Source organism: Ovis canadensis, chromosome 20, assembly GCF_042477335.2.
Source record: "Ovis canadensis isolate MfBH-ARS-UI-01 breed Bighorn chromosome 20, ARS-UI_OviCan_v2, whole genome shotgun sequence".
In the NCBI taxonomy this organism is placed as follows: Eukaryota; Metazoa; Chordata; class Mammalia; order Artiodactyla; family Bovidae; genus Ovis; species Ovis canadensis.
In genome coordinates, this window is record NC_091264.1 from 34,971,255 (window position 1) to 34,997,590 (window position 26,336).

The following is a 26,336-nucleotide window of genomic DNA, read 5'->3' on the forward strand; positions in this document are numbered from 1 at the left end:
TTCACACCTCAGCGATAATTTCTCAGCTGTAAACGGAGTGAAGTGAAAGTCGCTCAGTCAACTCTTAGAGATCCCATGGACTATACAGTCCATGGAATTCTCCAGGCCAGAATACTGGAGCGGATAGCCTTTCCCTTCTCCAGGGGATCTTCCCAACCCAGGGACTGAACCCGGGTCTCCCGCATTGCCCGCGGATTCTATACCAACTGAGCCACCAGGGAAGCCCGCGGAAAAGGAGTGGCTGAACCAAAGTAATCACTGCCCCCTCAACTCCGCTAGCCCTTCACCCTCAACGGCTTGAGTAAGAAGGTCCATTTACACGAAAAGCATCATCAGCTCAGCCGTGACAGGAGTTCTTGCACAAATGGCCGAGGATGGGGGTGATATTCAGCGCCGATATGCGACGAGTAGCAGAGACGGCGAGAAAAGGCCAAGTACGGGGCTCTCTCACCAGCTTCAGCAGGTCCACCAGAAAGCCCTTCGCGAGGAAATCGGAGAATGCTGGCAGCTCACCAGTGCCTTCTGGTGGCCAGAAAGCCATCCCTTTCCCATTTCCCTTCCCCTGCCCCTTCTCCTTCGTATGGTCCAGGCCAATACTTAATGCCCAGATCCCCGAGTTCGGTGTTAGCCCAAGACCACGTACTGTGGCTTCCGTAACTATCAACACTTTGAAGCAGTTCCAGCTCCTACTCAAAGAGACCAACCTCCTGGCTCAGCACTCTTACTGGGGTCAAAGGTAATTTTTGCAAGACTGATCTGTTAACATAAACCCGTCTAGAACCTGATCAGCTAAGTCCTTCAAGGGCAGCCACGCACCGCTCCCTCTTCCCTCCTCTCACCTCCGCAACCTTCCCGGGAAACACAGGTCTGAATGAAAGCCTGACCTTGTCGTTTTCAGAGATAGAAAGGTCTACGAGAGGCTCCAGGGGGTGAAGGGAAAGAGAATATATTCCCTGCTTTCTAGTTCCGTTGGCTTAAAAAAAAAAGCCTCTCCCTTATTCAGGGTATCGCAGCCTAGAACTCTTGAGTTGTCCCTAGTGTGTGAGGGAGTCGAGGCGGGACCGCTTTGTTTTTCTGATTCTGGTCTTACGCAGCTTCTCAGCACTGGGCTCCGGAAGGAGCAACACTCCCCCAGAGGGAGGGTGTGTGTGTGTGTGTGTGTGTGTGGATTCCCTCTCAGTTCCAAATTAAAGGTCTGGGAGAACTGAATTCAAATTCCATCACCCTCCTGTGTGTGTGTGTGTGCGTGTGTGTGTGCGTGTGCGTGTGTGTGCGTGTGCGTGTGTGTGTGTGTGTGTGTGTGTGTGTGTGTGTGTGTTCCCTCTCAGTTCCAAATTAAAGGTCTGGGAGAACTGAATTCAAATTCCATCACCCTCCCCGCAAAGATCCAGCGCTGCTAGGAGGGCGGCGGGGACCGTGAGTCCAGCTCCAGCCTGGGGGTGAGTGCGGGTTGAGTCCCAGTCCCCCAACCTCCAGCACCCACATCGTCCCATCCCTATCTTCCCAGCGCACCAGCCTCCCCAGCACCCCCATTTTCCCATTCACCCCATCCTCCTATCCCCCAACATCCCAGCCACCCACCCTCACCCCACCCCCAGCCCGCGGCCGCACGGGGCTCCGGCCCGCCCGGGGGTCCCTCCTCACCCGGACGCCACGGTGAACTGCTCGCGGGAACCGGGACAAGGCTTTATGATCCCGCCTGCTGCCTGCTGGCTCCCAGCACTGCTGGCTCTGTCGCCCGCAGGCACCGCGTCACCGCGGCCGCGGGGCCGGGGCGGGGGGCTGCGCGCCGGCTTTGCGCACGTTCAGCTCCGGGCGGTCTGCTGGCCCCGACCCTGGCCTGCCCAGGCGCCGCGGGAGGAGGGACGGGGAGGAGCTGTGTGGCCGCCGGCCTCCCACCGATCGGGGCGCTGGGACTGGCGAGCTCCGCGCACACCGCACACCCCCAGGGCTTGGAGTCCGCAAGCTGGACCCACGGATGAATTTCCCTCTACCCCCTACCCCCCGGGGACCTACCCCCACGTGTAGAGGGCAGGTGTTGCATCCCCGCTTCCTATTCTCAGCCTCTATTCTGATCAGACCTTTCCCAGTTTCATTAACTCCTTGTTTTGTTTATTTCACTGAGTCCCTGGCTGCTCTTTCCATCTGCGATCCGCAATGCCCCGCGTATCCCGCTTTCCCCTCGGTAGTATTAGCGTATTGGACGCCAACTCAGAACTTATGTGGAAGATGCTTCGGCTTGGAAGACCCGCCCCTGAGTTAGTTTCATTTCTCTGCGTAAATACAGTGAAGGGCAATCAGTAAGAGCTTTTATTGGGGGAAACGGAGTTAAAAGGAGCCATCCCAGTTCATGGGGTTTAACCGAAATCCCTTCCTTTCAATGCTTTCTCCTCAATCCACTTTCTAACTTAATACTATTCATTTAAAGCTTCAGTGAGAGACGCAGAGAAAATAATTTGAAATTCATGAGCAGTTAATTCTTTGTATTTTTTATTTTTGGCAAGGTTGACAGGTCTGTAGATGAAATTTATTTAGTTTTTTATTTTAGGAGGACTCTGAATAAGATGGGTTCGGTCCCTGGATCGGGAAGATCCCCTGGAGAAAGAAACGGCAACCCACTCCAGTATTCTTACCTGAAAAATCCCATGGACAGAGGAGCCTGGCAGGCTACCATCCATAGTGTGGAAGAGTGGAACACGACTGAATTGATGTAGTACACACACACTGGATAAGAAGGCATGGATTATAGTTCCTTTCTCATGCTTATTAGTGGCCGTGAATTTCAGCATGTTCTTTATCCTATTTGCTTCTCAGTTTCCTCATCAGTAAAGTGGAGCTAATCAAAATACATTAGTCAGAGGCACCTTGTGAAAATGAAATGGAAATATATATGAAATACTTAGGACAGAACCTGGCATGGGAGAAGCATTCACACTGGTATTTAACAGTATTATCTTTAAAGAAGTTGTGACACTTAAATCTAACAATAGATGCAAATTTAAATTAACCTATCTCAGCCTAGTGACAATTTCCTGTACTTCCTGGAATAAACTCCTATGATACAAACTGCCCCAGAATATTAATCTAAAAGGGAACATGATACCCTACTCAAGAGGTCTCTCAGGACCTCTTCCCTTTGCCCTTAAGACTGGGTGAAGATTTGGAAGACAAAATCAGAAGATTCATCATCACACCTAAAAAGGCGGTGGGCTTTGAAAGCAGGTCTTGAAGGCTAGTATGAAATAGTTTATTTCTTTGTTCAGTGCCAGCTCTATGCCTTCTCTCATTGTAATCAGATCACACTCTCTGAGGATGTTAGAGTGGCTAGCATTTAGCAGGCTAACATCCTAAGAAGGTTTCCAATGTAGGGGTGCCAGATTCAGTAAATGAAACACAGGACACCCCATTAAATTTGAATTTCAGACAAACCACAAAAAGGTTTTAGTATAAGTCGATTGCATGCAATATTTGAAACCTACTTATACTTAAAATTATGTGTTATTTGTTTGAAATTCAAATTTAACTAGGCTTCCTATAGTTTTTCTGGCAACCCTAGTCCAGTGAAATGAATAAATAAGCCTCAGATTCCAAAAGGATGGCAAGTCAACATAGACATACAGATTATAAGGTGGGTCTGATAAGGGTTTTGTTTTTGTTTTTAATATAAGAGCTCAAAGAATTAAAAAAATAATATTTTTGGCCATGCTATGAGGCATGCAAGATCTTAGTTCCCCAACCCAGGATTGAACCCTCACCCCCTGCAGTGCACCAGCCCCTAGCCATGCCGTGCCATGCTAAGTCAGTAGTGTCCAACTCTGTGTGACCCTATGGACGATAGCCTTCCAGGATCCTTGTCCTTGGATTCCTCAGGTAAGAATACTAGAGTGGGTTGCTAGACCCCCAGGGAAGTCCCTTATTTTTGTTTTGATGTGGTGAAAAAAATTCACTTCTGTTTATAAATTGATTCTGTTTTGAGCTGTTTTGCCGTGTCTTACCTTTTCATTCTTACTTCCATTTCTCATTAACATAGCTGCTGCTACTGCTGCTAAGTCGCTTCAGTCGTGTCAGACTCTGTGCGACCCCACAGATGGCAGCCCACCAGGCTCCCCCGTCCCTGGGATTCTCCAGGCAAGAACACTGGAGTGGGTTGCCATTTCCTTCTTCAATGCATGAAAGTGAAAAGTGAATGTGAAGTCGCTCGGTCATGTCTGACTCTTAGCGACCCCATGGACTGTAGCCCACCAGGCTCCTCCGTCCATGGGATTCTCCAGGCAAGAGTGCTGGAGTGGGGTGCCATTGCCTTCTCTGCATTAACACAGCAGTGCTTCTTAACTCTGATGACTGTATCTTCAATCAAGATATTGGAATAAATAGTAATAATGTACTCAGTAGTGTTTTCAAACAGTGTTTATTGAGGGCAAACTGTATATTAGGTACCATTTCAAGGATGACTAGCCCTGGAGGCTAAGGAAATGACACCATAGTGAGCCAGCCTATGTAGGTAAGTCCAGGACTGTGAGGTTTCTGAGAAGTGAGTTTTTAATTCTCCTTGGAAGGGGTGGGAAGTGAAAGGTATGCTTACTGCACAGGATCCACGGAAAAGAGACTGTGATGCAGATAAGCGGAGGAGGGAAGTCCCTGGGTGATGGCTGTGCCTTGGCCTAGAAACTAACCCATCCTGATTAAAGCAGTGAAACTGGAGGGAACAATGGGATTCAATAAAACTGAAAGTGTATAACTGGAAACTTGGAAATCTTTGAGTCCCGTAGAAGATAACAGAATGTAGAAGAAAAAAAAAAAAAGTTAAATTACTTAAATTTAAAATTAAAACTTATCCCTGCTGGAGAGAGTGCACATTTTCCATCTCTGTCTGCAGTGATTTCACATGGATGGCTTGAAATCATCACAGTGAGAACCTCATGTTATAGGAATTAGCAAACACTACAAAATGTGATCTTTGTCCCCTCTAGAGAGCCAGCACACCTCTGAGTGGCTAGCTATACTGGCCTGAAGCTCAATTGTGGAGACCTGGACAGAAGTCGTTTATTAGGAGATAAAAGTACTGAGAATATGCACGGAATTGGCACAGAGGGTTTACACAGAACAGAAGCAGAAGATAAAATTCCCAGTAACATCACATTCATGGAAGAAGATAGGAGGAAGAGATGGTGGTGAATGAAAAGGAGAGGTTGGTTAAAGTGAGGATAGAAAATGGGAAAGAGAAGCTTTGCAGAAGTCAAGAGAGAAAGGAGTTTTAAAAATATGATTGACATGGTTGATTAAACAGAACGGACTAAAGCAAGGGCTATGAGATTTCCCATTTAGGAAGGTCTTGTTAACCCTTAAATCAACTTGAGTATAGTAGAGCAGTGAAGGCAGGGGGTCAGTAAGGTAAAGAGATGAGGATACGAAGATAATATGTGTAGACTTTTAAGACAGTTAATGGAAAACAAAAGAAAAGACATATGGCGACAGTGTGAGTGAAAGCAAAAACGAGGAGAGTGAAAATCTGGGGGATGGTCAGGAGATCTGCCCGAGGATGCTGGACGTTTTCTGAGCCCTGAGGTGACTGGAATCCACTCCTTAGCCATAGAGGCAGTCTGTTGAACTTTCTGAAGGAAAGTTTGCCAGACTAGAAACTAGGCCAGAGAGGAGGATTACATGGGCCTGGACCTGGGAGAGCAAATTAGCCAGAGTCAGTGAAGAAAGGAAGGGATTGATGTTAATGTAGAAATACGGAATTTTTAGATAGAGATCTAAACAAAACAAAGGAGACAATATCAAATATGAGGGTTCCTTCATAACCCCAACCTCATTAGGTAATTATTTAACAATGTGGTGCATATTTTTCAGATATCTTTCCAGAGGTAAATGCAGTAATTAAGAGGGCTGTGTCAGACAGACCTGGGCTCCAATCAGTTCTACCTTTATTAGCTCAAAGGCCTAGGGCAATTTACAGACTTGTAACCCCTCTAACTGAGGGGTTAAATAATTGTTAAATAATTACCTAATGAGGTTCGGGTTATGAGGGAACCCTCATATTCGATATTTTCCCTTGTGGCTCAGCTGGTAAAGAAACTGCCTGTCATGCCGGAGACCTGGGTTCCATCCCTGGGTTGGGAAGATCCCATGGAGAAGGGAAAGGCTACCCACTCCAGTATTCTGGCCTGGAGAATTCCATGGATTGTATAGTCTATGGAGTTGCAAAGAGTTGGACACAAATGAGTGACTTTCACTTCACTTTCACTTCCTAATCTGTGAAATACAAATAATAACAACATCTATATCACAGGAGTTCAATGACTATTAAAAGAGATGATGCATGTAAATTGCATTGAACAATATTTTGCAAGCATAGTGAGCACTTGATATTTAGATGTATGCCTAGATATCTATACATCTGTATACACATATGTATGTATACACATGCACCTAAGGGAAAGAGAATTCATATCTATACGACCACACTACACACACACACAAACGCACATATACAGCTTCAGGAAAAAGAATTCATATCTGCATGTCTACACACATACCAGGAATAACATGGATAACCAGGAAAAACTGAAAACTATTGGTCATTTCAGTGGGTTGGAGGAACCTACCCTGAGGCAGAGTGACAGAAATGGGAAGGTAGACGGTTGCAGTAAGAGAATGGAATTTGAAGCTCAGTAGTCAGAGGTGACGCCCTTCCAGAAGATACCAGGTCTCAAACACCCATGCCTCTAAATTTCAAAAGTGGAGAGAATACAAAGAATTTTTTATTCAGTATTTTAGCCAATTTCCAAAGTCATGATCCAATGCCAGGCTTAGCCATCCTTCCTCCTTGGCAGTGTCTTAATACCTTCTGTAGACTTGACTGATTTATGGACTCTTAGAACTATGGATGTTACAACTGACTTGTTTGTATCCATTCAGTAAATATACTCTGATTTGCCAAACCGGTCTCCAGGACATTTTTGCTTGCTCCAGTCATTGATAACACCCCTACTAAACTCAGTCAAGATATAGGAGGCTTTGTACTAAGTCCAAGACACCTGGTTTCTCTCAGTGACACTATGATTCATAGTCACTTGACTCTCTTATCCAGCTGCCAAGTTATCTGATTCTGCACTTACAGTGTCATCAATTTCTCCTTCCCATTTCCACAGCTACCACCCTAATCAAGTCCTTAAAATCTCTGTCCTTGGCAATTACAAAATGTCTCTTTTGTTTGCTTGAGTTATAGGCACTCATTCAACTAATCTAAATTCAATGTATATTCTTTTAAGCTTTTTGTCATAAAACAAATGATACATATAAACTACATTATTGGTCATTTTTGTAATATTCTATTTTAACTTAGCAGTATAATACTAGGTCTTCTCTGGTAGCTCAGTGGTAAAGAATCTGCCTTTCAATGCAGGAGATGTGGGTTCCATGGGTTGGAAGATCCCTTGAAGGAGGAAAAGACAACCCACTCCAGTACTCTTACCTGGGAAATCCCATGGACAGAGGAACCTGGTGGGCTACAGTCCATGGGGTCACAAAAGAGTCAGACATGACTTAGCAACTAAACAACAACAGTATAATACTAACTTTTTAGCAAGCTAATAAATACACATATACAGTATCGTTTAAAAAGGGTGTATATTATTTTGCCTCATAATGAAAATCTGGAAAGCTGTGTTTCAGTTCAGTTCAGTCACTCAGTCGTGTCCGACTCTTTGCAACCCCATGAATCACAGCACGCCAAGCCTCCCTGTCCATCACCAACTCCCGGAGTTCACTCAGACTCACGTCCATCGAGTCAGTGATGCCATCCAGCCATCTCATCCTTTGTCGTCCCCTTCTTCTCCTGCCCCCAATCCCTCCCAGCATCAAAGTCTTTTCCAATGAGTCAACTCTTTGCATGAGGTGGCCAAAGTCCTGGAGTTTCAGCTTTAGCATCATTCCTTCCAAAGAAATCCCAGGGTTGATCTCCTTCAGAATGGACTGGCTGGATCTCCCTGCAGTCCAAGGGACTCTCAAGAGTCTTCTCCAACACCGCAGTTTAATACCTTTTTATTAGAAAACTAGGTTATTTATAATTCATAGTTTTTGAAATAGCACTTCTGTGCACATTCTTAAAGTTAAATTTTGTACATGTTTTTAATGATTTCTTTGTGATGAATCCCTAGCAATACATTTTCTCAAAGTATATGCATTTTTAAAGCCTTCTAACTTTCTCCTTCTTCTATGGGTGCCCTCCCCCCAGAAGACATTATACCACCTTGTGACAAAATTACTTCTCTAAAAATGTTGGACTTGTAATCATCTTACTTCCCCATTCAGAAACTGTCAATGGTTTCTATTGTGCACAGGGAGAAATGAGGTCCAGATGTCCTGATGTGGCGTTTGTGGCCTTCCAGGATCTGGCCTCAAACTCCTTTTCATTTAGGTCTTTCACTTTTTACACAGTCATTCTGGTCTCCATGCTGGGGTATTGCTTTTACTTGTAGAATCTTGTCCTTCTGATCTGGATCCTGACAAGAAGTATGTATCATCCTCAAACTGGTTTATTTGATGGGTGTTTGATAAAGTGGCTGTTTCTAAAAGTGAAAGCAGGTTTAGGGAACGCGACAAGGCATCCTGCAATGCCTCTTTAGACACCCTGGGCCTGAACGAGCAATGGGAGAGACTTCCTTAAGGGAATTGAGCCTGAGGCAGGCCTACAGGAGGTGACAGGGAAGATGAAATGTCTGGACAAAGGCTACTCAGTGGAAGTGAAGTCCATACAAACGTCAGCCTACGATGAAGCTACAAAGACCCACATACAAGTTGTGCAGAAACAGGAGAGGCTGAGAGCAGAACTACAGCTGTGTCTCTGAAGGTGGTCTCTGAAGGATACACGATGGCAAATTAGCACCTTAGAGAAAACAAGCCAGTCTGCAAATCTTCTCTCCCTAGAACAAGCTTTCATAAATCTCACCCTGGATTGGCACACATTTCCAGCTTATGCTGATCAGCAGAAAAGCTGGAATCCTAGACCCAGCACATCCTTCTCTTCTTGATCCTAGGGATGGTCCCAGATGTCAACCAAGTTCCTGCTCCCTAACAAAGAGACCCCAGGAAAGCTCCTAGAATACATGTGTGTGCTTAATCACTCAGTCATGCTGACTCTTTTGTGACCCCATGGACTACAGCTTGCCAGGCTCCTCTGTCCATGGAATTCCCCAGGACATGCCCTCCTCCAGGGGATCTTCCTAACCTAAGGATCAAACCCAAGTCTCCTACATTGGCAGGCAGATTATTTAACCACTGCACCACTAGGGACCGCCATGAAAGCTCCTACAAGCTGGTTATAGGAGGAAGGGAACACGTGATCCAGAATTCACAAATGAACCCTGACTCTCACCCTCCCCGGCCTGAGTGCAAGGAACACCAGAACTTCCCAGAGATCTAGATTCTGACAATAACACCACTAGGTACTGAGTCTGATTAATGTTCTCACACTCAGCTCCCAACAGGAAATAGACAGACCTGGTCTAAGTAGGCTTAAGGTCTCTAAGCCTCAGTTTCCTTGCTTGGAAACTACCTATACTTCAGACTTGGCATTAGTATTAATAATATCCATAAAACTCCTAGAACAAGATCTGATGCACAAAAGCATTTAACAAAGAGTTAATTTCCTTCCTGCCACACCCAGCTCCCATATCACCATTCTATCTCCTTGTGTTGTCTCTTTCCCAATATTGATTTGAGACTGGAACTGCATTGTTTCCCAGGTGGGGAAAGCTTAAACTTCAATTGCTTTTGCAAGCAACTTTGATTTATCTTGGCAAGCGACTTTGATGCTTTCAAAATGCAGTGTTGGAGAGTCCCTTGGACAGCAAAGAGATCAAATCAGTCAATCCTAAAGGAAATCAGTCCTGAATATTCATTGGCAGAATAGATAAGAACATGGCTACTGCAGCCAAACTACTGAGTTGTCCAACGACTGGCTTTGTAACCTTAGGAGAGTTACTTGATTACTGTGGCCTTAGTTTGCTCTTCTGTAAAGTAGGAATCATAATTGTACCTGCTCCACATGATTAAACTTGTAAATAGACCCTAAAGCACTAAGAGTAAAATTTGTATAGGCTTGTTATTATCTTCTTTCAAATTGGAGGGAGATAGAAAAGGATCAAATCACAGCATCCTGAACTGGGGGTCACCCAGAAGCAGTATATCTGTAAGAGAGTGGCAAACTGGCCAGCTCAAACTTGAAGTTACTGTGCATCTACTCTGTATGTTGAGCTTAGCTGGGGTGGGAGAATTGGTAAGAGATGAATTAAAACACAATAGCAGCAGCTGTATAGCACAGGGAACTCAGCCTGGTGCTCTGTGATGACCTAGAAGGGTGGGATAAGGGTGGCTCAAGAGGGAGGGGATATAAGTATACTTATAGCTGATTCGCATTGTTGTATGGCAGAAACCAGCACAACATTATAAAGCAATTATCCAACAATTAAGCAAACAAACAAACAAAAACCAATAGCAGGGACTTCCCCGGTGGTCCACTGCAGGGGGCCTAGGTTCAATCCTTGGTCAAGGAACTAGATCTCACATGCCACAACTAAGACCCAAGGCAGCCAAATAAATAATAATTAAATTTAAGTAAATACTTCTTTTTTTTTTTTTTTTTTAAAGCACAATGGTAGTGTGCTGAAAACGAGGGGCACATATTGTTTTCATTGCTCCGAGCTGGCTACCAACAGCTTATCTCCTCCATGGTATCTTGGGAACTGGTGATCTTTTTGTTTGTTTTTTAATTTTCATGGTTTCTAATCAAATAGAGTTCCAAACAGCCTGTTAAAGACCTCGGTTGAACTACAGAAGCACACAGGAACGGCTGAATAGCGTCAGAGCCAGTAGACGGACAGTCTCCGCCCACCTAGTGAGGCTGACCTTGACTGATGGGCTTTAATGAAGCAGGCGGAGTCAGTTTCCATGGTGTGAACACAACAAGACAGGCAGCGAGGACTTCCTGCCAAGCCGGAGCATTGCAGATTGCAAACAAGATAGTGAGTATTTTTACATTGATTCTGTCTTCAGATCTTTACTGAAGTTATTTCAGATCATTCTTATTTATTAGAACTTATATTTACTGACAACTTTTTGACATTGAGACACCTGTCATGAGAAAGATGGAAATTCAAATGCACAATCAAATTTACAGGGATTCTAGTGCTGGAAATTTTGTTAAATTTTCACAGTTATGGTAGGCTTAGTGAATTGTTTCTGTTTTCTACAAATAATGTTTTGGCTTTTTGTAAGAAAGGCACTAATTAATAGTATCAATGAGTTTTAAACAGCTTTTTTGAGATATAATTCACATACCATAAAAATCTGCCGGCAGTGCAAGGAGACTCAGGTTTCCTGGGTCGGGAAGATTCCCTGGGGAAGGGAATGGCAACCCACTCCAGTATTCTTGCCTGGAGAATCCCATGGACAGAGGAGCTGGACAAGCTATAGTCCATGTGGTCGCAAGAGTCGGACTTAGTGACTAAACCACCACCACAACCACCGTAAAATTCATCTCTTTCAAGTACACAGTTCAGTGGTTTTTAATAAATTCAAAGTTGTGAAAGCATCACCCTCCACTACCTAATTTTAGGACATTTCATCACCCCAGAAAGAAATCCTATGCTCCTTGGCTTACTTTCCATCCCCAAATCATCCTAGTCCTAGACCATCAATAATCTACGTTCCGTCTCTACAGATTTGCCTACTCTGGACATTTCACACATATGGACTCTTACAACACGTGGTCTTTTGTGACTGGCTTCTTTCACTTAGCATGTTTTCAAGGTTCATGCAAATTGTAGCATGTAGCAAGTCCTCATTTTTAAATTGTCAAATACTATTCCAGTAAAATAGGAGTATCCCATATTTTATTTCTGCATTCATCTGCTAGACATATTTTCCCACTTTTTGAAGTATTCTGTATTGAAGAATACTGCTATAAACATTTGTGTACAAGTGTTTGTGTGGTCATATGGCTTCATTTCTTTTAGGTTTACTCCTAGAAGTGGAGTTCTGGTCATATGAGAACTCCATGTTTAATTTCAGTCTTTTGAAGAATTACCAACTGCTTTCCGAAGTGACTGCATCATTTTCTATTCCCATCACAAGGTATGACGATCCCAGTTTCTCCACATCCTCACACTTGTTATTATTTGCCTTTTAAATTATTTGTTATCCCAGTGGCTGTGAAATGGTGTCTCATTGTGGTTTTGATTTGCATTTACCTAATGACTAATGGGGCTTGCCCATTAGCTCAGCAGTAAAGAATCCACCCGCAATGCAGGCACAGGTTCAATCCCTGGGTTGGAATATCCCCTGGAAGAGGGCATGGCAACCCACTCCAGTATTCTTGCCTGGAGAATCCCATGGATAGAGGAACCTTGTGGGCTACATTTCATAGGATAGTGAAGAGTTGAACATGACTGAAGTGCCTTAGCATGCACACACAATAACTAATGATATTAAGCATCTTTTCATGTGCTTATTGGCTCTGTACATTTTTTTTAAAAATCTTCTACTTATATTCCACTGAAAACTTACACTTAAATTGCAACTTTCCCATGAGAAGTTGTGGAATATCCTTGGGATGAAATCAGTTGCAAACCAAATGGGGCTGATTTTTGCATAAACCTGCTTAAAGGTTTATGAGAAGGGCAAAGAGGCTCCCAGACACAATGGTGTGACTTTTTGTGACACCTGCAAGTTGGAAATCCTCTAGTATTTCTGTTTCCCATTTCACTTTATCATTGAGCAAATGCTCCAGTGTCAAGTTTTTCTACTAAAAAATGCAAGCCAAAAAGATAAAACATAACCTGTGTCATCTTTGGTTACTCAGCATATGCACTTCCTGCAAAAGACGTGTCTTTGTCCTGCACGCTCAGAGATTTAGAACCACTTTGGGCTGACACCCAAGTATCTATCCTTTTTTCAAAATTTATTTACTTTTGGCTGTGTTGGGTCTTAGTGGCAGCACATTGTGATACGTGGACTTTTCTCTAGTTGTAGTTTGCAGGCTTATTTACCCTGTGAGACCTTCCTGGACCAGGGATGGAACCCCTGCCCCTGCATTGGCACGCAGATTCTTAACCACTGGCCCACCAAGGAAGTCCTGATATAAATAATTTTTACTGCCTTAATTTCTTTCAAGAACTTAGTTTTTTGTTTGTTTGTTTGTTTTTTGTTTTTTCCACTCTGTGTGTACCATGGTGAAGAAAACCTTGACTGCTAGTTCAGTTTGGTGACACAGCTTTGCTTCACGCTAAGGTATCGGCAGTTTTCTACATCATTACTTTTGAGCCATCAGGCCAAACATTAGCACAGTGAACAAGACCAATGACATTTTAATAGTATAATAAAAAAGAATTTTGACCCCATGGATCCCCAGAAAAATTCCCTGAAGTCCTGTCTACAGACTGTAATTTGAGAACTGAGGGTTTATCTCTTAATGTTGTAAACAATTTAGCCATTTTATTTGTTTACCTTCCCGGTGGCTAGAGGTAAAGAATCTGCCTACAGTGCAGGAAACACAGGAGATGCGTGTTTGATCCCTGGGTCAGGAAGATCCCCTGGAGGAGGAAATGGCTATCCACTCCAGAATTCTTGCTGAAAAATTCCTCAGATGGAGAAGGCTGGTGGGCTCTTGTCCAAAGGGCTGCAAAGAGTCAGACATAGCTGAACAACCCCACACACTCACCATCTCTTGAATTCGTGTAGCAACGATAGTTAATTACCTGGTCTGTGTCCAGTATAGACTGTTCACATGAATTGTCCTTGTGTCCTCACAAGACCCTGGCTAATTATACTCACTCTTTGGATGAGAAAGATGAGGTACAGAGTTACGCAACTAACTCAGGGTCACACTGCTATCACTTTGGAGTAGGAGTGGGAAGTAGTACTGGGAAGTGGTTTGAGGCCAATTAGCAAATGTCAGCCCTTGAGTTTAGCCTATAATCCTATAGGTAGAAAGGAACTGTTGAAAGGTTTTGGATGGGGCATCGGCAGGCACTAACCACATAGTAGCTAAGATCCAATACACCCTCAATAGGGCACACACATGAAGCAACCCTGGATGCAAATGTATGAAGTAAAAAAGAAAGTAAACAGTGGGAACCCTGTGGAACCACTCACTGGAAGTCAAGTGCTGTAGAGAATTTCCTAAGTAGCATGCTTTTCCCACAGTTGCTTTTCTTGATCATGGAGTTGACCAAACTGTCCGACATGACAAAGCTCCACCAAGCTGTGGCTGCAGGGGACTACCATTCAGTGAAAAAGATTTTGAAGAAAGGTCTCTGTAACCCAAACTACAAGGACGTGGACTGGAATGACCGAACCCCACTTCACTGGGCTGCGATCAAGGGTGAGTGGGCAATGCCTATATATAGGACCCTCCTTTCAAGACCACTGTTCATGAGGTTCCAGGTAGGCAGTCGGTGTGGGGTAGCAGAAAGAACATTTCTTGGAAATCAGACACATGAATGGCAACCATTTCAGTCCTGGCACCACCACTTAAACTAGTTGTAGCACCTTAGGCAACTTATTTAACATCTCTGAGTCTTGGTCTATTTATCTGCATAATGAGAGCAGTAATGCTGTTTTGCGGTGAAAATTCAGGAAGATAGTGAGTGTGCATTGCCTAGCACGTAGGGACTCCTAATTAATACTAGCCCTCTGCCCTCTTAACCTCTAGCGGAAATGGAGCATCGTTCCTGCTCATAGGACAGGAACTTTGTCTTGTTCATGGCCAGGGGCACGCTAAACTAGTCTCGGTTATAGGACTGTAGAAGGAAAATGGCAGAAACTCCACCAAGGGGCCTGTGAAGACCTTCAGCCATAGAATACCATTAAAGAATGTTAGGAAAGTGTGATAGTCAACTTTGCTTTTTAAAAATTTGTTTCGACTCCTGTACGGAGACTGGGCTGGCAGGAAGCAAGCCAAAGAAATCAGTTGGGAGAATTTTGCAGAAATTTAAGCACAGCGAATGGAGTTATACTAAAGCACCTGTCAGTGGAACATTTGCTGAATGCCGGTCTCTGTGCTATGTACTTTTTGCCGGTGATTTCATTTGTACTTCTGAAGAACTCAGTGAGATAAGTGATATTTTATACAAATAAGGAAACTAAACTTCAGCCGTTTGTTTCTCATCTGGGTTGTTATGGTTAGCAAGCAGTATTTATTCTCAGGTATAAACCCACATCTATATGACTAGAAAGCATGAGCACTTAATCTGTGCTAGTTTTCACATGACTGGGACTTAAAGTATTTTTTATTGAGATGTAATTAACATACATTATTATATCAGTTTTCGTGTCTAACATAATGATTCCATTTTTGCATAAATTGTCAAATGCCGCAATAACTTGGTTAACTTCTGTCACCATATATATTTTTTTCCTTGTGATAACTTGTAAGATCTACCCTCTTAGCAACTTTCAAGTATGCAATGGAGTATTATTGATGATAGTCACCATAGTATATATTACATCCTATTGACATTTATAACTGGAAGTTTGTACCTTTTGACCACCTTCGCCCATTTCACACCCACCCACACCCCAGGACTCTGTTCTCTGTAGCTATGAGCTCAGTTTTTTGTTTCTAGCTTCTGCCTATAGTGCGATCATATGATATTTGTCTTCCTCTGTCTGCCTTATTTCATTTAGGATCATGCCCCTCAAGGTCCATCCCTGTTGTTACAAAATATTTGGTTTTGCAATCAGCACTGGTACTGCTGAAAGCAGAGGGAAACGTATGGGTGCCAGCTCAGATGGGGAGTTGGAGAGTGGACAGAGTAACTTAGGAGAAAAAGCAAATTCTTGGGTGGCATCTGCAAGAATGGACAAGAGAGGGGAGCATCCTGAAAGGAGCAGAGGGAATCCTTCGAGGGCTCAGACCCGGAACAGGAGCAAAGGGGTTAAGGTGGGGCCCTGAGTCCCTGGTAAGAAGAGGGAGAACAGAGGAAGGGGTGATGCTAAGAAACTGGAGGGGCCTCAAGGGCAAATGTCTCCCCCTCTTCTGTGCCACCTAGGCTAGCTCTGGCCTCAGCCTGGCGGAGACTCTTTCATCTTAACCTCCTGTTTCTTCTGGGTTCATCTAAGGACACATGGAGGTGCTACAGCTCCTGATAGAACACGGAGCCCGGCCGTGCCTGGTAACTGATGTGGGCTGGACCCCCGCTCATTTTGCAGCTGAATCAGGCCATCTGAACGTGCTCAAAGCCCTCCATGCCTTGCATGCCGCCATCGACGCCCCCGACTTCTTTGGAGACACGCCAAAGAGGATAGCACAGATCTATGGGCAGAAAGCCTGTGTGGCGTTCCTGGAAAAGTAAGTTTCCTTTGGTGCTGTGCTCCATGCTCAGTTGTGTCTGACTCTTTGTGACCCCACGGACTGTATTTACAGTGAAAAATAGAACCAGTGACCAAGGTCTGTACCAATTCAGTGGTCTCAGGCTGCTGAAAATGAAGTGACACAATCCAACCAGTCGTTGTTTGAGTTTTTATTAATATTTCATTGAAATGACTAGTTTGGGGTGGAAATTATATTATTTTACAATATTTAGATTATAATTAAATATAATATCAAAAGCTATTGTTTGAGATTAGCAGACATTACTATATATAAACAGATAAACAACAAAGTCCTATTGTATGGCACAGGAAACTATATTCAATATATCTTATAATATCTTGTAATAACCTATAAGAGAAAAATATCTGAAAAAAGAATATATATATTCATATATGTATATGTAAAACAAAATCACCTTGCTGTATACCAGGTATTAACACACCTTTGTAAATCAACTATACTTCCAGTTTTTAAAAAGTTGTCATTACCTTACAGAAAATAAAAATTAGAAAAGGCATGTCAGGCAGTTAATTAATTTAAAAATTATATTTTTTCTGGAAAAATCTATTGTTTTAAAATTATGCAATGTTATAATTATTATAACTGTACATGATTATTACAATAATTTTAATAATATATAATAATTATAATTGTTATCTTAGACTATACATAAACTATCTGAGATAGGAGAAGTGGGACACAAATCTGAAAAGGGGAGATAGTACAAGATTCTTGGACCCCCTTCAGATGCTCGAAAACTCTTCAAACCAGCTTTGTCACCTTAGACAAATTGTCTCCTTCCTGGCCCTCAGTTTCCTCATATTTTAAATGAAGCAGGTGAATTAGGCTGCTATCATCCATAAGGGGCCTTCTACTTTTTAAAATGCCTAATTATCTGTGACTCTCCTACTTACACACTCACGAAAGTTAAGAACTTTTCTAGCACCCATTAATTGTTTTTTCTCTCAGCCAATCATTCAAATAGACTTAAGTATCAATTATGTACATGATTCGGAGAAAGCAATGGCACCCCACTCCAGTACTCTTGCCTGGAAAATCCCATGGGCAGAGGAGCCTAGTGGGCTGCAGTCCATGGGGTTGCTATGAGTCAGACACAACTGAGCAACTTCACTTTCACTTTTCACTTTCATGCATTGGAGAAGGAAATGGCAACCTGCTCCAGTGTTCTTGCCTGGAGAATCCCAGGGACGGGGGAGCCTGGTGGGCTGCCGGCTATGGGGTCGCACAGAGTTGGACACAACTGCAGTGACTTAGCAGCATGTACATGATTGGACTTCCCTGGTGGCTCAGAGGGTGAAGAGTCTGCCTGCAATGCAGGAAACCTGGGTTCAATTCCTTGGAGATGGGAATGGCAACCCACTCCAGTATTCTTGTCTGGAGAATCCCCATGGACAGAGGAGCCTGGCGGGCTACAGCCCATGGGGTTGCGAAGAGTCGGACATGACTGAGCAACTTCACTTTCATGTACAGGAAGGTTCTAGCTCTGAGAGGGATGTTGATAAAATTGAAGAATGCATAATCTGGCTGCTTCTCTGGTGGCTGAGTAGTCAAGAATCCACCTGCAATGCAGGAGCTGTGGGTTCGATCCCTGGGTTGGGAAGATCTCCTGGAGAAGGAAATAAAACCCACTCCAGTGTTCTTGCCTGGGAAATCCCATGGACAGAAGAGCCTGGCAGGGTACAGTCCATGGGGTCGCAAAGAGTCAGACACGACTTAGCGACTAAACAACAGCATCAACATAATCTGGTTAGGTTAATAAGTAATTCATAGTTGAGACAGTAAAGGAGCAGAGTGAGGACAACATTGCTTGAAAACCAAAACGAAATCAAGAGTAAATCTAACCGTAGATTCGTTGGGGAACGAGGGTGATAGTGAAATGCCCTTCTCAGAAATACAGTCATCTTCAGAAAGTTAAACCAGTAAAATCTTTGCTTATGTTGAAAAGTGGTGTCCCATCTAAAAATATTCAAAATAATCATTAAGGTGATTTGGGAAATACAGGCAGAACCTTGAGTCCTAACTTTAAGATTCTCTCTTCTCCCTGACCCTGCCGTCATCGCCTGCATTCAGTAATCTCCATCTGTTGCAGACCTCAACATCAGCAGCATTGTTTCCTGGACCCTCTAAGACTGTAACATACCACCCTGTGACCATGACTCCCTGTCTTCATTTTCCCAGTTTTTGAATCCTCATGCAGGTATCTTGCCTGGAAAATCCCATGGATAGAGGAGCTGGTAGGCTGCAGTCCATGGGGTCACTAATAGTCAGACACAACTGAGCGACTTCACTTTCACTTTCCACTTTCATGCACTGGAGAAGGAAATGGCGCCCCACTCCAGTACTCTTGCCTGGAAAATCCCATGGGCGGAGGAGCCTGGTAGGCTGCAGTCTATGGGGTTGCACAGAGTCGGACACGACTGAGTGACTTCACTTTAACTTTTCACTTTCATGCATTGGAGAAGGAAATGGCAACCCACTCCAGTGTTCTTGCCTGGACAATCCCAGGGACAGGGGAGCCTGGTGGGCTGCTGTCTATGGGGTCGCACAGAGTCGGACACGACTGAAGTGACTTAGCAGCAGCAGCAGGTATCTGAGTCCCAGACTTCGTCTTATTCAAATTCTTTCCCTTCCATCCTCTCACCTCCCTGAAGGTTTTACTATCTTCCTTCTGTCTGCCAGCTGGACACTGTGGGCTAAAAGGAAAAAAGCGCAACATGAGAACTGTGAGTTCAGTTTTATTTGAGGTCTTACTGAGGACTTTAGCTCAGGAGATAGCCTTTCAGTAGTTCTGAGAAACTGATCTCAAGAGGTGGGGGCAAGGCTAGTCTATATATGATTTTTTTGGTTAAAGGAATACGTGCAGTCAAGGATACATCTTGGTAAAAGATTACTGGTCATCACAAAGAAGAGGTGTGATGATTATAGTGCTTTTCTATGTATGGGAAGATACAAGAATCTTTGGATTCATTACAATTCTTCCTGAGACACATCTAACTAAAGAACCTACTTATCCAAAGCACAGAGCATCCTGTCATCATCTTTCATTTCCTGTCAGAAGCACAGAGTACTGAATGAAGTACCTCATCTCCTCAATCTCTTCTGTCTGAAGCACAGAGTGTACTGTGCAGAGAGTAACTGCAGCAGGCTAACCTTTGTAGAATTGAACGGTGAGCAAAACACCCTTTTCTCTTGTTTACTGTGCCCTGATACACTGCTTCTTTCACTCTTTTTCCACTATTTTTAACTTCCCACCCCTTGGTCCTTCTATAGTATATACCCAGAATTCCTAGCCTTGGGTAGGTCTCTGTCTTCTCCATCCCTGTTCTTGTTCTTCTCGGGAAAAGACCACAAATAAGTCGAGCAGTATCACCAGAAGTTCTAAGACTTCCATCTCCAGCCAAGCCCTTAGTTACTCTGGCCGCTGCTTCCTGTCCTTCTCAACTGTTGACAATTGCAAGTCCCCATCACATCTCAGCCTGTCCTTCAGAATGTATGCCTTCCACTTCATAAAGAATGTTAAAGTCATGGGTAAACATTTTCAAACCTCTCAAACCAACATATTATATATATCTGTTCCTTCTTGCCTTCCCATCCATCCATCTGTGGCAAGCGTTATCCCTCCAAATAGATCCTTTATCCAAACCTTTATGTCTCCTGCAAGATCATCATTTCCTTGTTCTTTGTTTCATCTTTTGTATTTTTAAGTTTTCTCTATTCCTCCTCTTCCCTTCTCTTTGTCTTCTGAACATGCTCAGATAGCTTTTATTAAACAAACACACGAAGAGTTAGAGGTCCTTCCAGTGTCTGCTATGCCTTTCCTCTTCCCTACATTTCTAAGCTACTTGAAAGGTCCTCTATGCAATAGTCTCTACTTCTTCCCCGACTCTTCAGACTTCTTCCCCCATCGTACTGAATCAGCTCTCATTCATGGAGATCTCACTGCTAAATTAATGGCCTCTTTTCAGTGCACATCTTACCTCCACTTAATCTGGTATTTGGTTGCTCTTCCTTGTTTTATCTGCTGCTGCTGTCTTCTGGTTCTCCTACTCGAGGGCCATTTCTTCTCATGATTTTTCTAAGTTCCTATTCTTGCATGCCTTTGAGATGCTGGAATTCCTCAGGGGCCTCTGAGGTTCCTTGGTTCTCCTCTACTGAATTTCTCTGAATAATCTCAGCCCCTCTGTAGTAACCGGTGGGTGAATGACTAGGATACCCGATTGCAGCGTAACTGAAGTGGAGGAGGAGCGATTCTTCCATATAATGGGGAATGAGTGCTATTACCAGGAAAAGTGGGCAGGCAGCGCTGAGCAGACAAATACAACAAAGGGCAATCAACCACATCACGTGTAAGTCATTTCTACTTATCATCTCCTATGAGGAACTTTGCTGTGACAGCTGGGGCTTAGAGGGAAGGAATTCTGATTAAGGAGAAATTAATCTGGATCCTAAAAGCTAGCTAAGACTTGGTTAATGGAGGAGGGAGAAAGATTGCTGATTTGGAGTGAAGGTACCAAGTTGGAAATGCATGTAGGTTGTGTGTGGATGTGAGGAAGTGGAAAGACAAAGAAGGGATGAGTGGCTCTGGCAGAATAGAGCCTTCACAGTGGAGAGGAAAAGAGAATAAGGCTGGATGGGTGAGCAAGCAAGTGGATGTGAACTCATCAGAGGACTGGCAAGATGAAACAGAGGCTCTAGCTAAGTTACTCCTGTAGGGGAAAAGGTGGCAATGATGCTGTGCACGTTGGACTGAATGTACTTACCCTATAGGCAAGGAGATCACATAAGGAATCTTCTAATGCTTCATTTTGCAAGTAGGTGAGGTCATGGGCTAGGATGATGAAGGGAAAAAAATATAAAAGAATATCAAAAGAAGCTTAGACAGGATTTGACGGTTTTCAGAATATTCTAGGTATCCTAGTGGAACAATCAACTTTCAATTCAGATTTTCACTTTTTTCTTTTTAAAAGTGTTAGTTTCCCCTTATAGTTATTTTAAGTTGATATGTTGTATTTTTGTTTTTATTCAATTCAATAAATTCTCTCTCTCTCTCTCTCTCTCTTTTTTTTCTGGCCACACAGCAGGCAGGATTTGGTTCCCCTGTCAAGGATGGAATCCATGTCCCCCACAGCAGAAGGGCTAGTCTCAGCCACTGGACTAGGGCTAGTCCTTGATTCAGCTTGTCTTAAGTTGTCAATCTCTCATTCAACAAATATTTCTTTCAGGAGAAATTAATACAACATTGTAAATCAACTCTACTTCAGTAAAATCTAAGAAAACAATTATTTTTGAACCCTACTATGTGCATGGCAGCAGGTCCCTGGTGGTTCAGACAGTTAGGAATCTGCCTGCAATGTAGCAGACACAGGTTCTATCACCGGGTTGGAAAGATCCCCTAGAGAAGGAAATGGCAACCCATTCCAGTATTCTTGCCTGAAGAATCCCATGGACAGAGCTATGATCCATAGGGTTTCAGAGTCGGACACGACTGGGGGCCTGACGCTTTCACTTTCATATGCATGCCATTGAACTAAATACTAAAAAGGATGTAATGATACAGCAAATACAATGCTGGGCAATAAGAAGCTCTCTGTCTCCGAGAAGAGGTAACTTGTTTATGTAAATAACACTAATGCACGGTAGGCAGTGCAGGCTGGAGGAGGGGCACTGTGTGGTCTGAATATGGAGAGGTCATTTCCCTCTTGTTGGGGGCACAGGAGCTGGGGAACAAGCTGGTTTGCTACCCACTGAATGAATGGTGCATTTCATCATGCTTTGCATTTTAAATACTGTTTGCTCTGGCTATACAATCATCTATCCTCTCAAACTGCGTTTGTCCTCATGCTGACTCAAATACTATCTCTGTGAACTGGCTTTCACCAGTGTCCTTAAAGAAGTCACATACTCACCTTTGGCCTCATATACAAAACAGTATTTTTTGGGTGCTTCCCATTGCCTGTGCATGTCTGATGATTGGTTCATCTATTTTTCCATCACTGATTCTATGATTTATATATACATATATATCTCATTTGTATATATATCATCTAACTATGCTTTACATAAATCTATCTATACATGCAACATATACGTGACTGTAATTTTTATTTTCTTCTCTACATGTTCCTGTACTTTAACATTTTCTACAATGAACAGACACAGCTTTTATAATCAGTGAAATATGCCATTAAAAAATAAACGACAGGACTTCTCTAGTGGTCCAGTGGTTAAGACTTCACCTTCCATTGCAGGCGATTCAAGCTAAGATCCTACATGCCTCACAGCCACAAAACCAAAACCTAAAACAGGAGCGATATTGTGCATGTGTGCTAAGCAGCTTTAGTCGTGAGTCACTCTTAGTGACCCCATGGACAGTAGCAAATTCAATAAAGACTTTAAAAATGGTCCTGCTGCTGCTGCTAAGTTGCTTCAGTCCTGGTCCATATTAAAAAAAAAAAAAAACTTTAAATAAAATAGATAAATGAAGGAAAACAGTCTTCTGATCTCAGAGAGAGAGCAGTGAGCTGTCCTGAAGCAAAATCTTAGTTCCCTGCCCAGGAATTAAACCTGGGTAACCTGGATGGAAACCAAGAGCCCTAGCCACTACTCACCAGGGGCTAGAGGCGAGAAGCAAAGTGGCCCTGGGCTCTTGCCCCTGTTTGAAAACAAGAATGTTTCAAGGAAGCAAAAGCTGTACAAAAAGGTACAAAGTTTACTATTAGAAACACAGCACAATGTATGGGGCGGGGGGAGTAGGGGGCTTCCCTGGTGACTCAGCTGGTAAAGAATCCGCCTGCAATGCGGGAGACCTGGGTTCGATCCCTGGGTTTTGAAGATCCCCTGGAGAAGGGAATGGCTACCCGCTCCAGTATTCTGGCCTGGAGATCTCCATGGACTGTATAGTCCATGGGGTCACAAAGAGTTGGACACGACTGAGTGACTTTCACTTTCACAATGTATGGGAGAGCACACAGGAAAACAGTTTGTTTATATGACTCAGAAGCAGGGCAGAGATATACACTCAGAGAGAAATGGTACGGACATCCTCTCTAATGAGGAGCACAGTAAGTCAGACACTAGGCAGAGATACGCACCCAGAGAGGAGTGAGGTGTTCTGAGCAAGGCGGAAAGCAGTATGGAAATCACGTACATAGGCTAGTCCTTCCGGGTCTTTGTTTATCTTTGGCCAATTATCTTGTTTCTTTTTTTTACCCGGATGGTCCATGAACCCTTCCCAAGAAGCACGAGCAACTTTTTTCTAAGATGGATCCCATCATACAGACCTGTGGGTACATGTCCACATTTACTATGGGATGGGGTCCCCTCCCTTTTCGACCATCAAGAAGCCTTCCAGCATACGTACAAACAGGGCAGTCTTTCTTGACCTGTATTGATGTGAGCATTTTAAAAATGAGCAGGGCCTTCAAGCTAAGTGCTTGTCTTTGATTCTATGAACATTTGACCCAAGCACCCCAGTCTTCTCCACCTCAAAGTACTGATAGTTTCTTTAGTGTCTGAGACCTCTCTACGTGTACACTTGGAAATGCTTGAACTTGGCCTCATTTCTCCTTGAGTGGATGGCCTAGGTGCCCAGGCCACATGCAGAAGGCAGAGGAGAGGCCCCTCCACAGACTGGACATGCTGTCTGATGCAGGGGTCGGGGGTTGAGAGCTGGCTTCCCTCTCCTAGGGCTGAACCCCAGTGCCGGGAATATCGCCAGGCCGCCAGGCGGATGGGGCTGCAACTTGATCAGCGAGATGAAGACTGGGATGCCAAGAAGAGGGAGCTGGAGCTGTCTCTTCCTTCCTGGAATAAAAACACTAATCAGAAAAAGAGCAAGAAAACCGGAGGCCCCAGCAGGCTCAGCAATACCAAGGAGAGGAGAGCATGAGAGGCCCACCTCCCAGGGACTGTAGCTGTGTTACCTGGCGGGACACTTTCCATGTGCCGGACTAGGTGTTGTAAGGTATGTGTTGTCCTGGCATGATTTTACTCCAAGATCCTCAATTACCCACATGGCTTTGACTGGTAGCTCCTGATCTGTCATTCAATCCTCGAGTCCAGCCTGGGCACTCTATACATGGGCTGTTCCCTCCATGTCAATACCCATTGTCTCCAGGAGCTACCAAGAGAAGGCAAGTATCAGCTGCTTGCATTTTGTCATCAGTGATTTGCACTGTCAGCATCTCCTGAGCCTCTATGTGCAATTACAGAGTTTCAGGGGCAAAGAAAACTTCTGCTAAGGAAACTTAGTTGTTTCAATGGAAAAAAAAAAAAAGCAACAACAAAATCTCAGACATCTCTAACATTCTCACGTCAGTTAATCTATGAAAAAAAAAAATTACTTGTTGTCATATAGACCAAGAAAAGAAGTGAAGAGATGTAGCTTTGAGTTTCCAGATATTTGTGTGTGTGTGTGTGTGTGTGTGTGTGTGTGTGTGTGTGTAGGTGGGGTACAAGCCCACAATCTAGCAGAAAAAATTTGGCCATAACATTAGCTCAGTAAAAAACTAAAAACCTTAATTTTATTCCGCTTATGGGAGCTGGGATAAAATCATGGAACTTGTAACTATAACTTTACTTGATCAACTGTATATTTTAGGATATCTAAATATAGATCAGGTATTATATGCTATAAATGTGAAGTACAGATGGTAATTTTAAGACTTAGAATAAAAAATGTAAAATAGCTCATCAATAATATTAATTGCAGGTTGAAATATAATATTTTGAATAGTGGGATTAAATAAAACATATTACTAACATGAATTTTGCCTTTCTCCTTTCAGTTTCTTAAAAATGTGGCTAGTAGAGTGTTTAAAATTGCATAGGTGGCTTGCTTTTGTTTCCTTCTGAAACAGTACTACAGTAGAAACAGACAATATTTAGAATCTCCACTAAGTTGCTGATCTGGTGCCCTTGAACTGTCTATCCCGCATTCTAAGTTTATTAATTTTTCTGCCAAAATCAATGTCTTGAGGCACCTGACATTGTGTTAATTATATGCTCCTCAATACTTATATAAATACAGGTTGAATTTTCTAAAATAAATAAACGCTTGAGCATCTTACAGGAAACCAGTGTAGCTGTGGAGGACACCCTGGCTAGTGTTCATCCCTCTGGAGCATCAATTTTCTTTCTCTCATCCCTGCAGTTTATAGACGTGGTTCCTGCTTGCCATCCTTGTATTGGTCCTCAACAAGCAGCAGCTCGAGCTGGACCACTGCGTCTTCTTCTGGGAGTGTGAATGGGGATACCCTGGGCTTGCTGGTTTTGAGAGGGTAACAGGCAGGAAGGACAGGAGTCTCCAGATGGAGGAAATAGGCTGCAAGTGCCAGACATTTTTTATCTCTCTCTTAAGCAGCAGGAGGAAGCAAATTACTAGCGTTATATTTTTTCCACTTCTCTATACAAATTTAAAAAGAGGTTTCTTTTAAAATTCTTTGTTGCCGTGATGACACCTGGTTCCACCTGAACTTAACTTTTCTCAAATCTTATGGAAATGTTTGTCTTAAGCTTTGTTAATGAACAACATGCTTGCCCTAGACTCTGTCCTCAGAACAGAGGACAGAGCCTAAGACTCAGAACCGACTTGACAAACCAGCATGATTTACTTATGCAAATGTTCTCTTAAGCTATATTAATGAGACTGTATTTGCTTGGAAACCTGCCTCCCTTCAAGATTCATGTCAACCATTTTATGGCCCAGGACAACTCACCTCGTGCCAATGTTATCTCAAAATGTATGTTTTGGGTGAGGGACCTGGTGCCAGTTTCTGAGTTTTGAGACGTTTCCTTTCTCTGATTAGCAGACTGTTAGTAGCTATATAACAGCTGGCTAAAGACTAGCAGGGGGACACTCTTTCTGCCCCCTTCTGATGTCTATGTGAGAAGCTTTCTCTATCTCTTTTATACTTTAATAAAACTTTATTGCACAAAA

At 43.4% G+C, this 26,336-nt stretch overlaps 2 protein-coding genes across 8 annotated transcripts in view; one reads left to right on the forward strand and one right to left on the reverse strand.

The window, feature by feature from the left end:
* PLA2G7 (phospholipase A2 group VII) overlaps nt 1-2,236 on the reverse strand; it is a 33,723-nt gene extending 31,487 nt beyond the window's left edge. The window contains exon 1 of one of the 2 annotated variants that reach the window (XM_069562696.1): nt 1,645-2,236. The gene's annotated coding sequence lies outside the window, so the exon portion shown is untranslated. The remainder of the gene's footprint in view (nt 1-1,644) is intronic. The other variant, XM_069562697.1, reaches the window with a different exon arrangement.
* On the forward strand, nt 778-26,336 carry ANKRD66 (ankyrin repeat domain 66). Of its 6 annotated transcripts, XR_011251095.1 has the most exons (8): nt 778-1,439; nt 2,549-2,736; nt 10,800-11,027; nt 12,021-12,138; nt 14,209-14,386; nt 16,126-16,354; nt 24,086-24,362; nt 25,551-26,336. XR_011251095.1 is itself a non-coding variant. In XM_069562702.1 (7 exons), the coding sequence occupies exons 5-7, from the start codon at nt 14,224-14,226 to the stop codon at nt 24,285-24,287; spliced, it is 594 nt and encodes a 197-aa protein (XP_069418803.1). In that variant the 5' UTR covers nt 778-1,439; nt 2,549-2,736; nt 10,800-11,027; nt 12,021-12,138; nt 14,209-14,223; the 3' UTR covers nt 24,288-25,165. The 6 variants fall into 6 exon arrangements, 4 of the variants coding, with proteins under 4 accessions (XP_069418803.1, XP_069418802.1, XP_069418800.1 ...); XM_069562702.1 differs by lacking the exon at nt 25,551-26,336 and having other exon boundaries at nt 24,086-25,165; XR_011251094.1 differs by lacking the exon at nt 2,549-2,736 and having other exon boundaries at nt 1,107-1,439.

Coding starts and splice junctions, on each gene's coding strand:
- ANKRD66 (XM_069562699.1), top strand. CDS start 10,920: ATGGGCTTTAATGAAGCAGGCGGAGTCAGTTTCCATGGTGTGAACACA. Junction 11,028..14,208: donor TGCAGATTGCAAACAAGATA/GTGAGTATTTTT, acceptor CTTTTCCCACAG/TTGCTTTTCTTGATCATGGA. Junction 14,387..16,125: donor TCACTGGGCTGCGATCAAGG/GTGAGTGGGCAA, acceptor GGTTCATCTAAG/GACACATGGAGGTGCTACAG.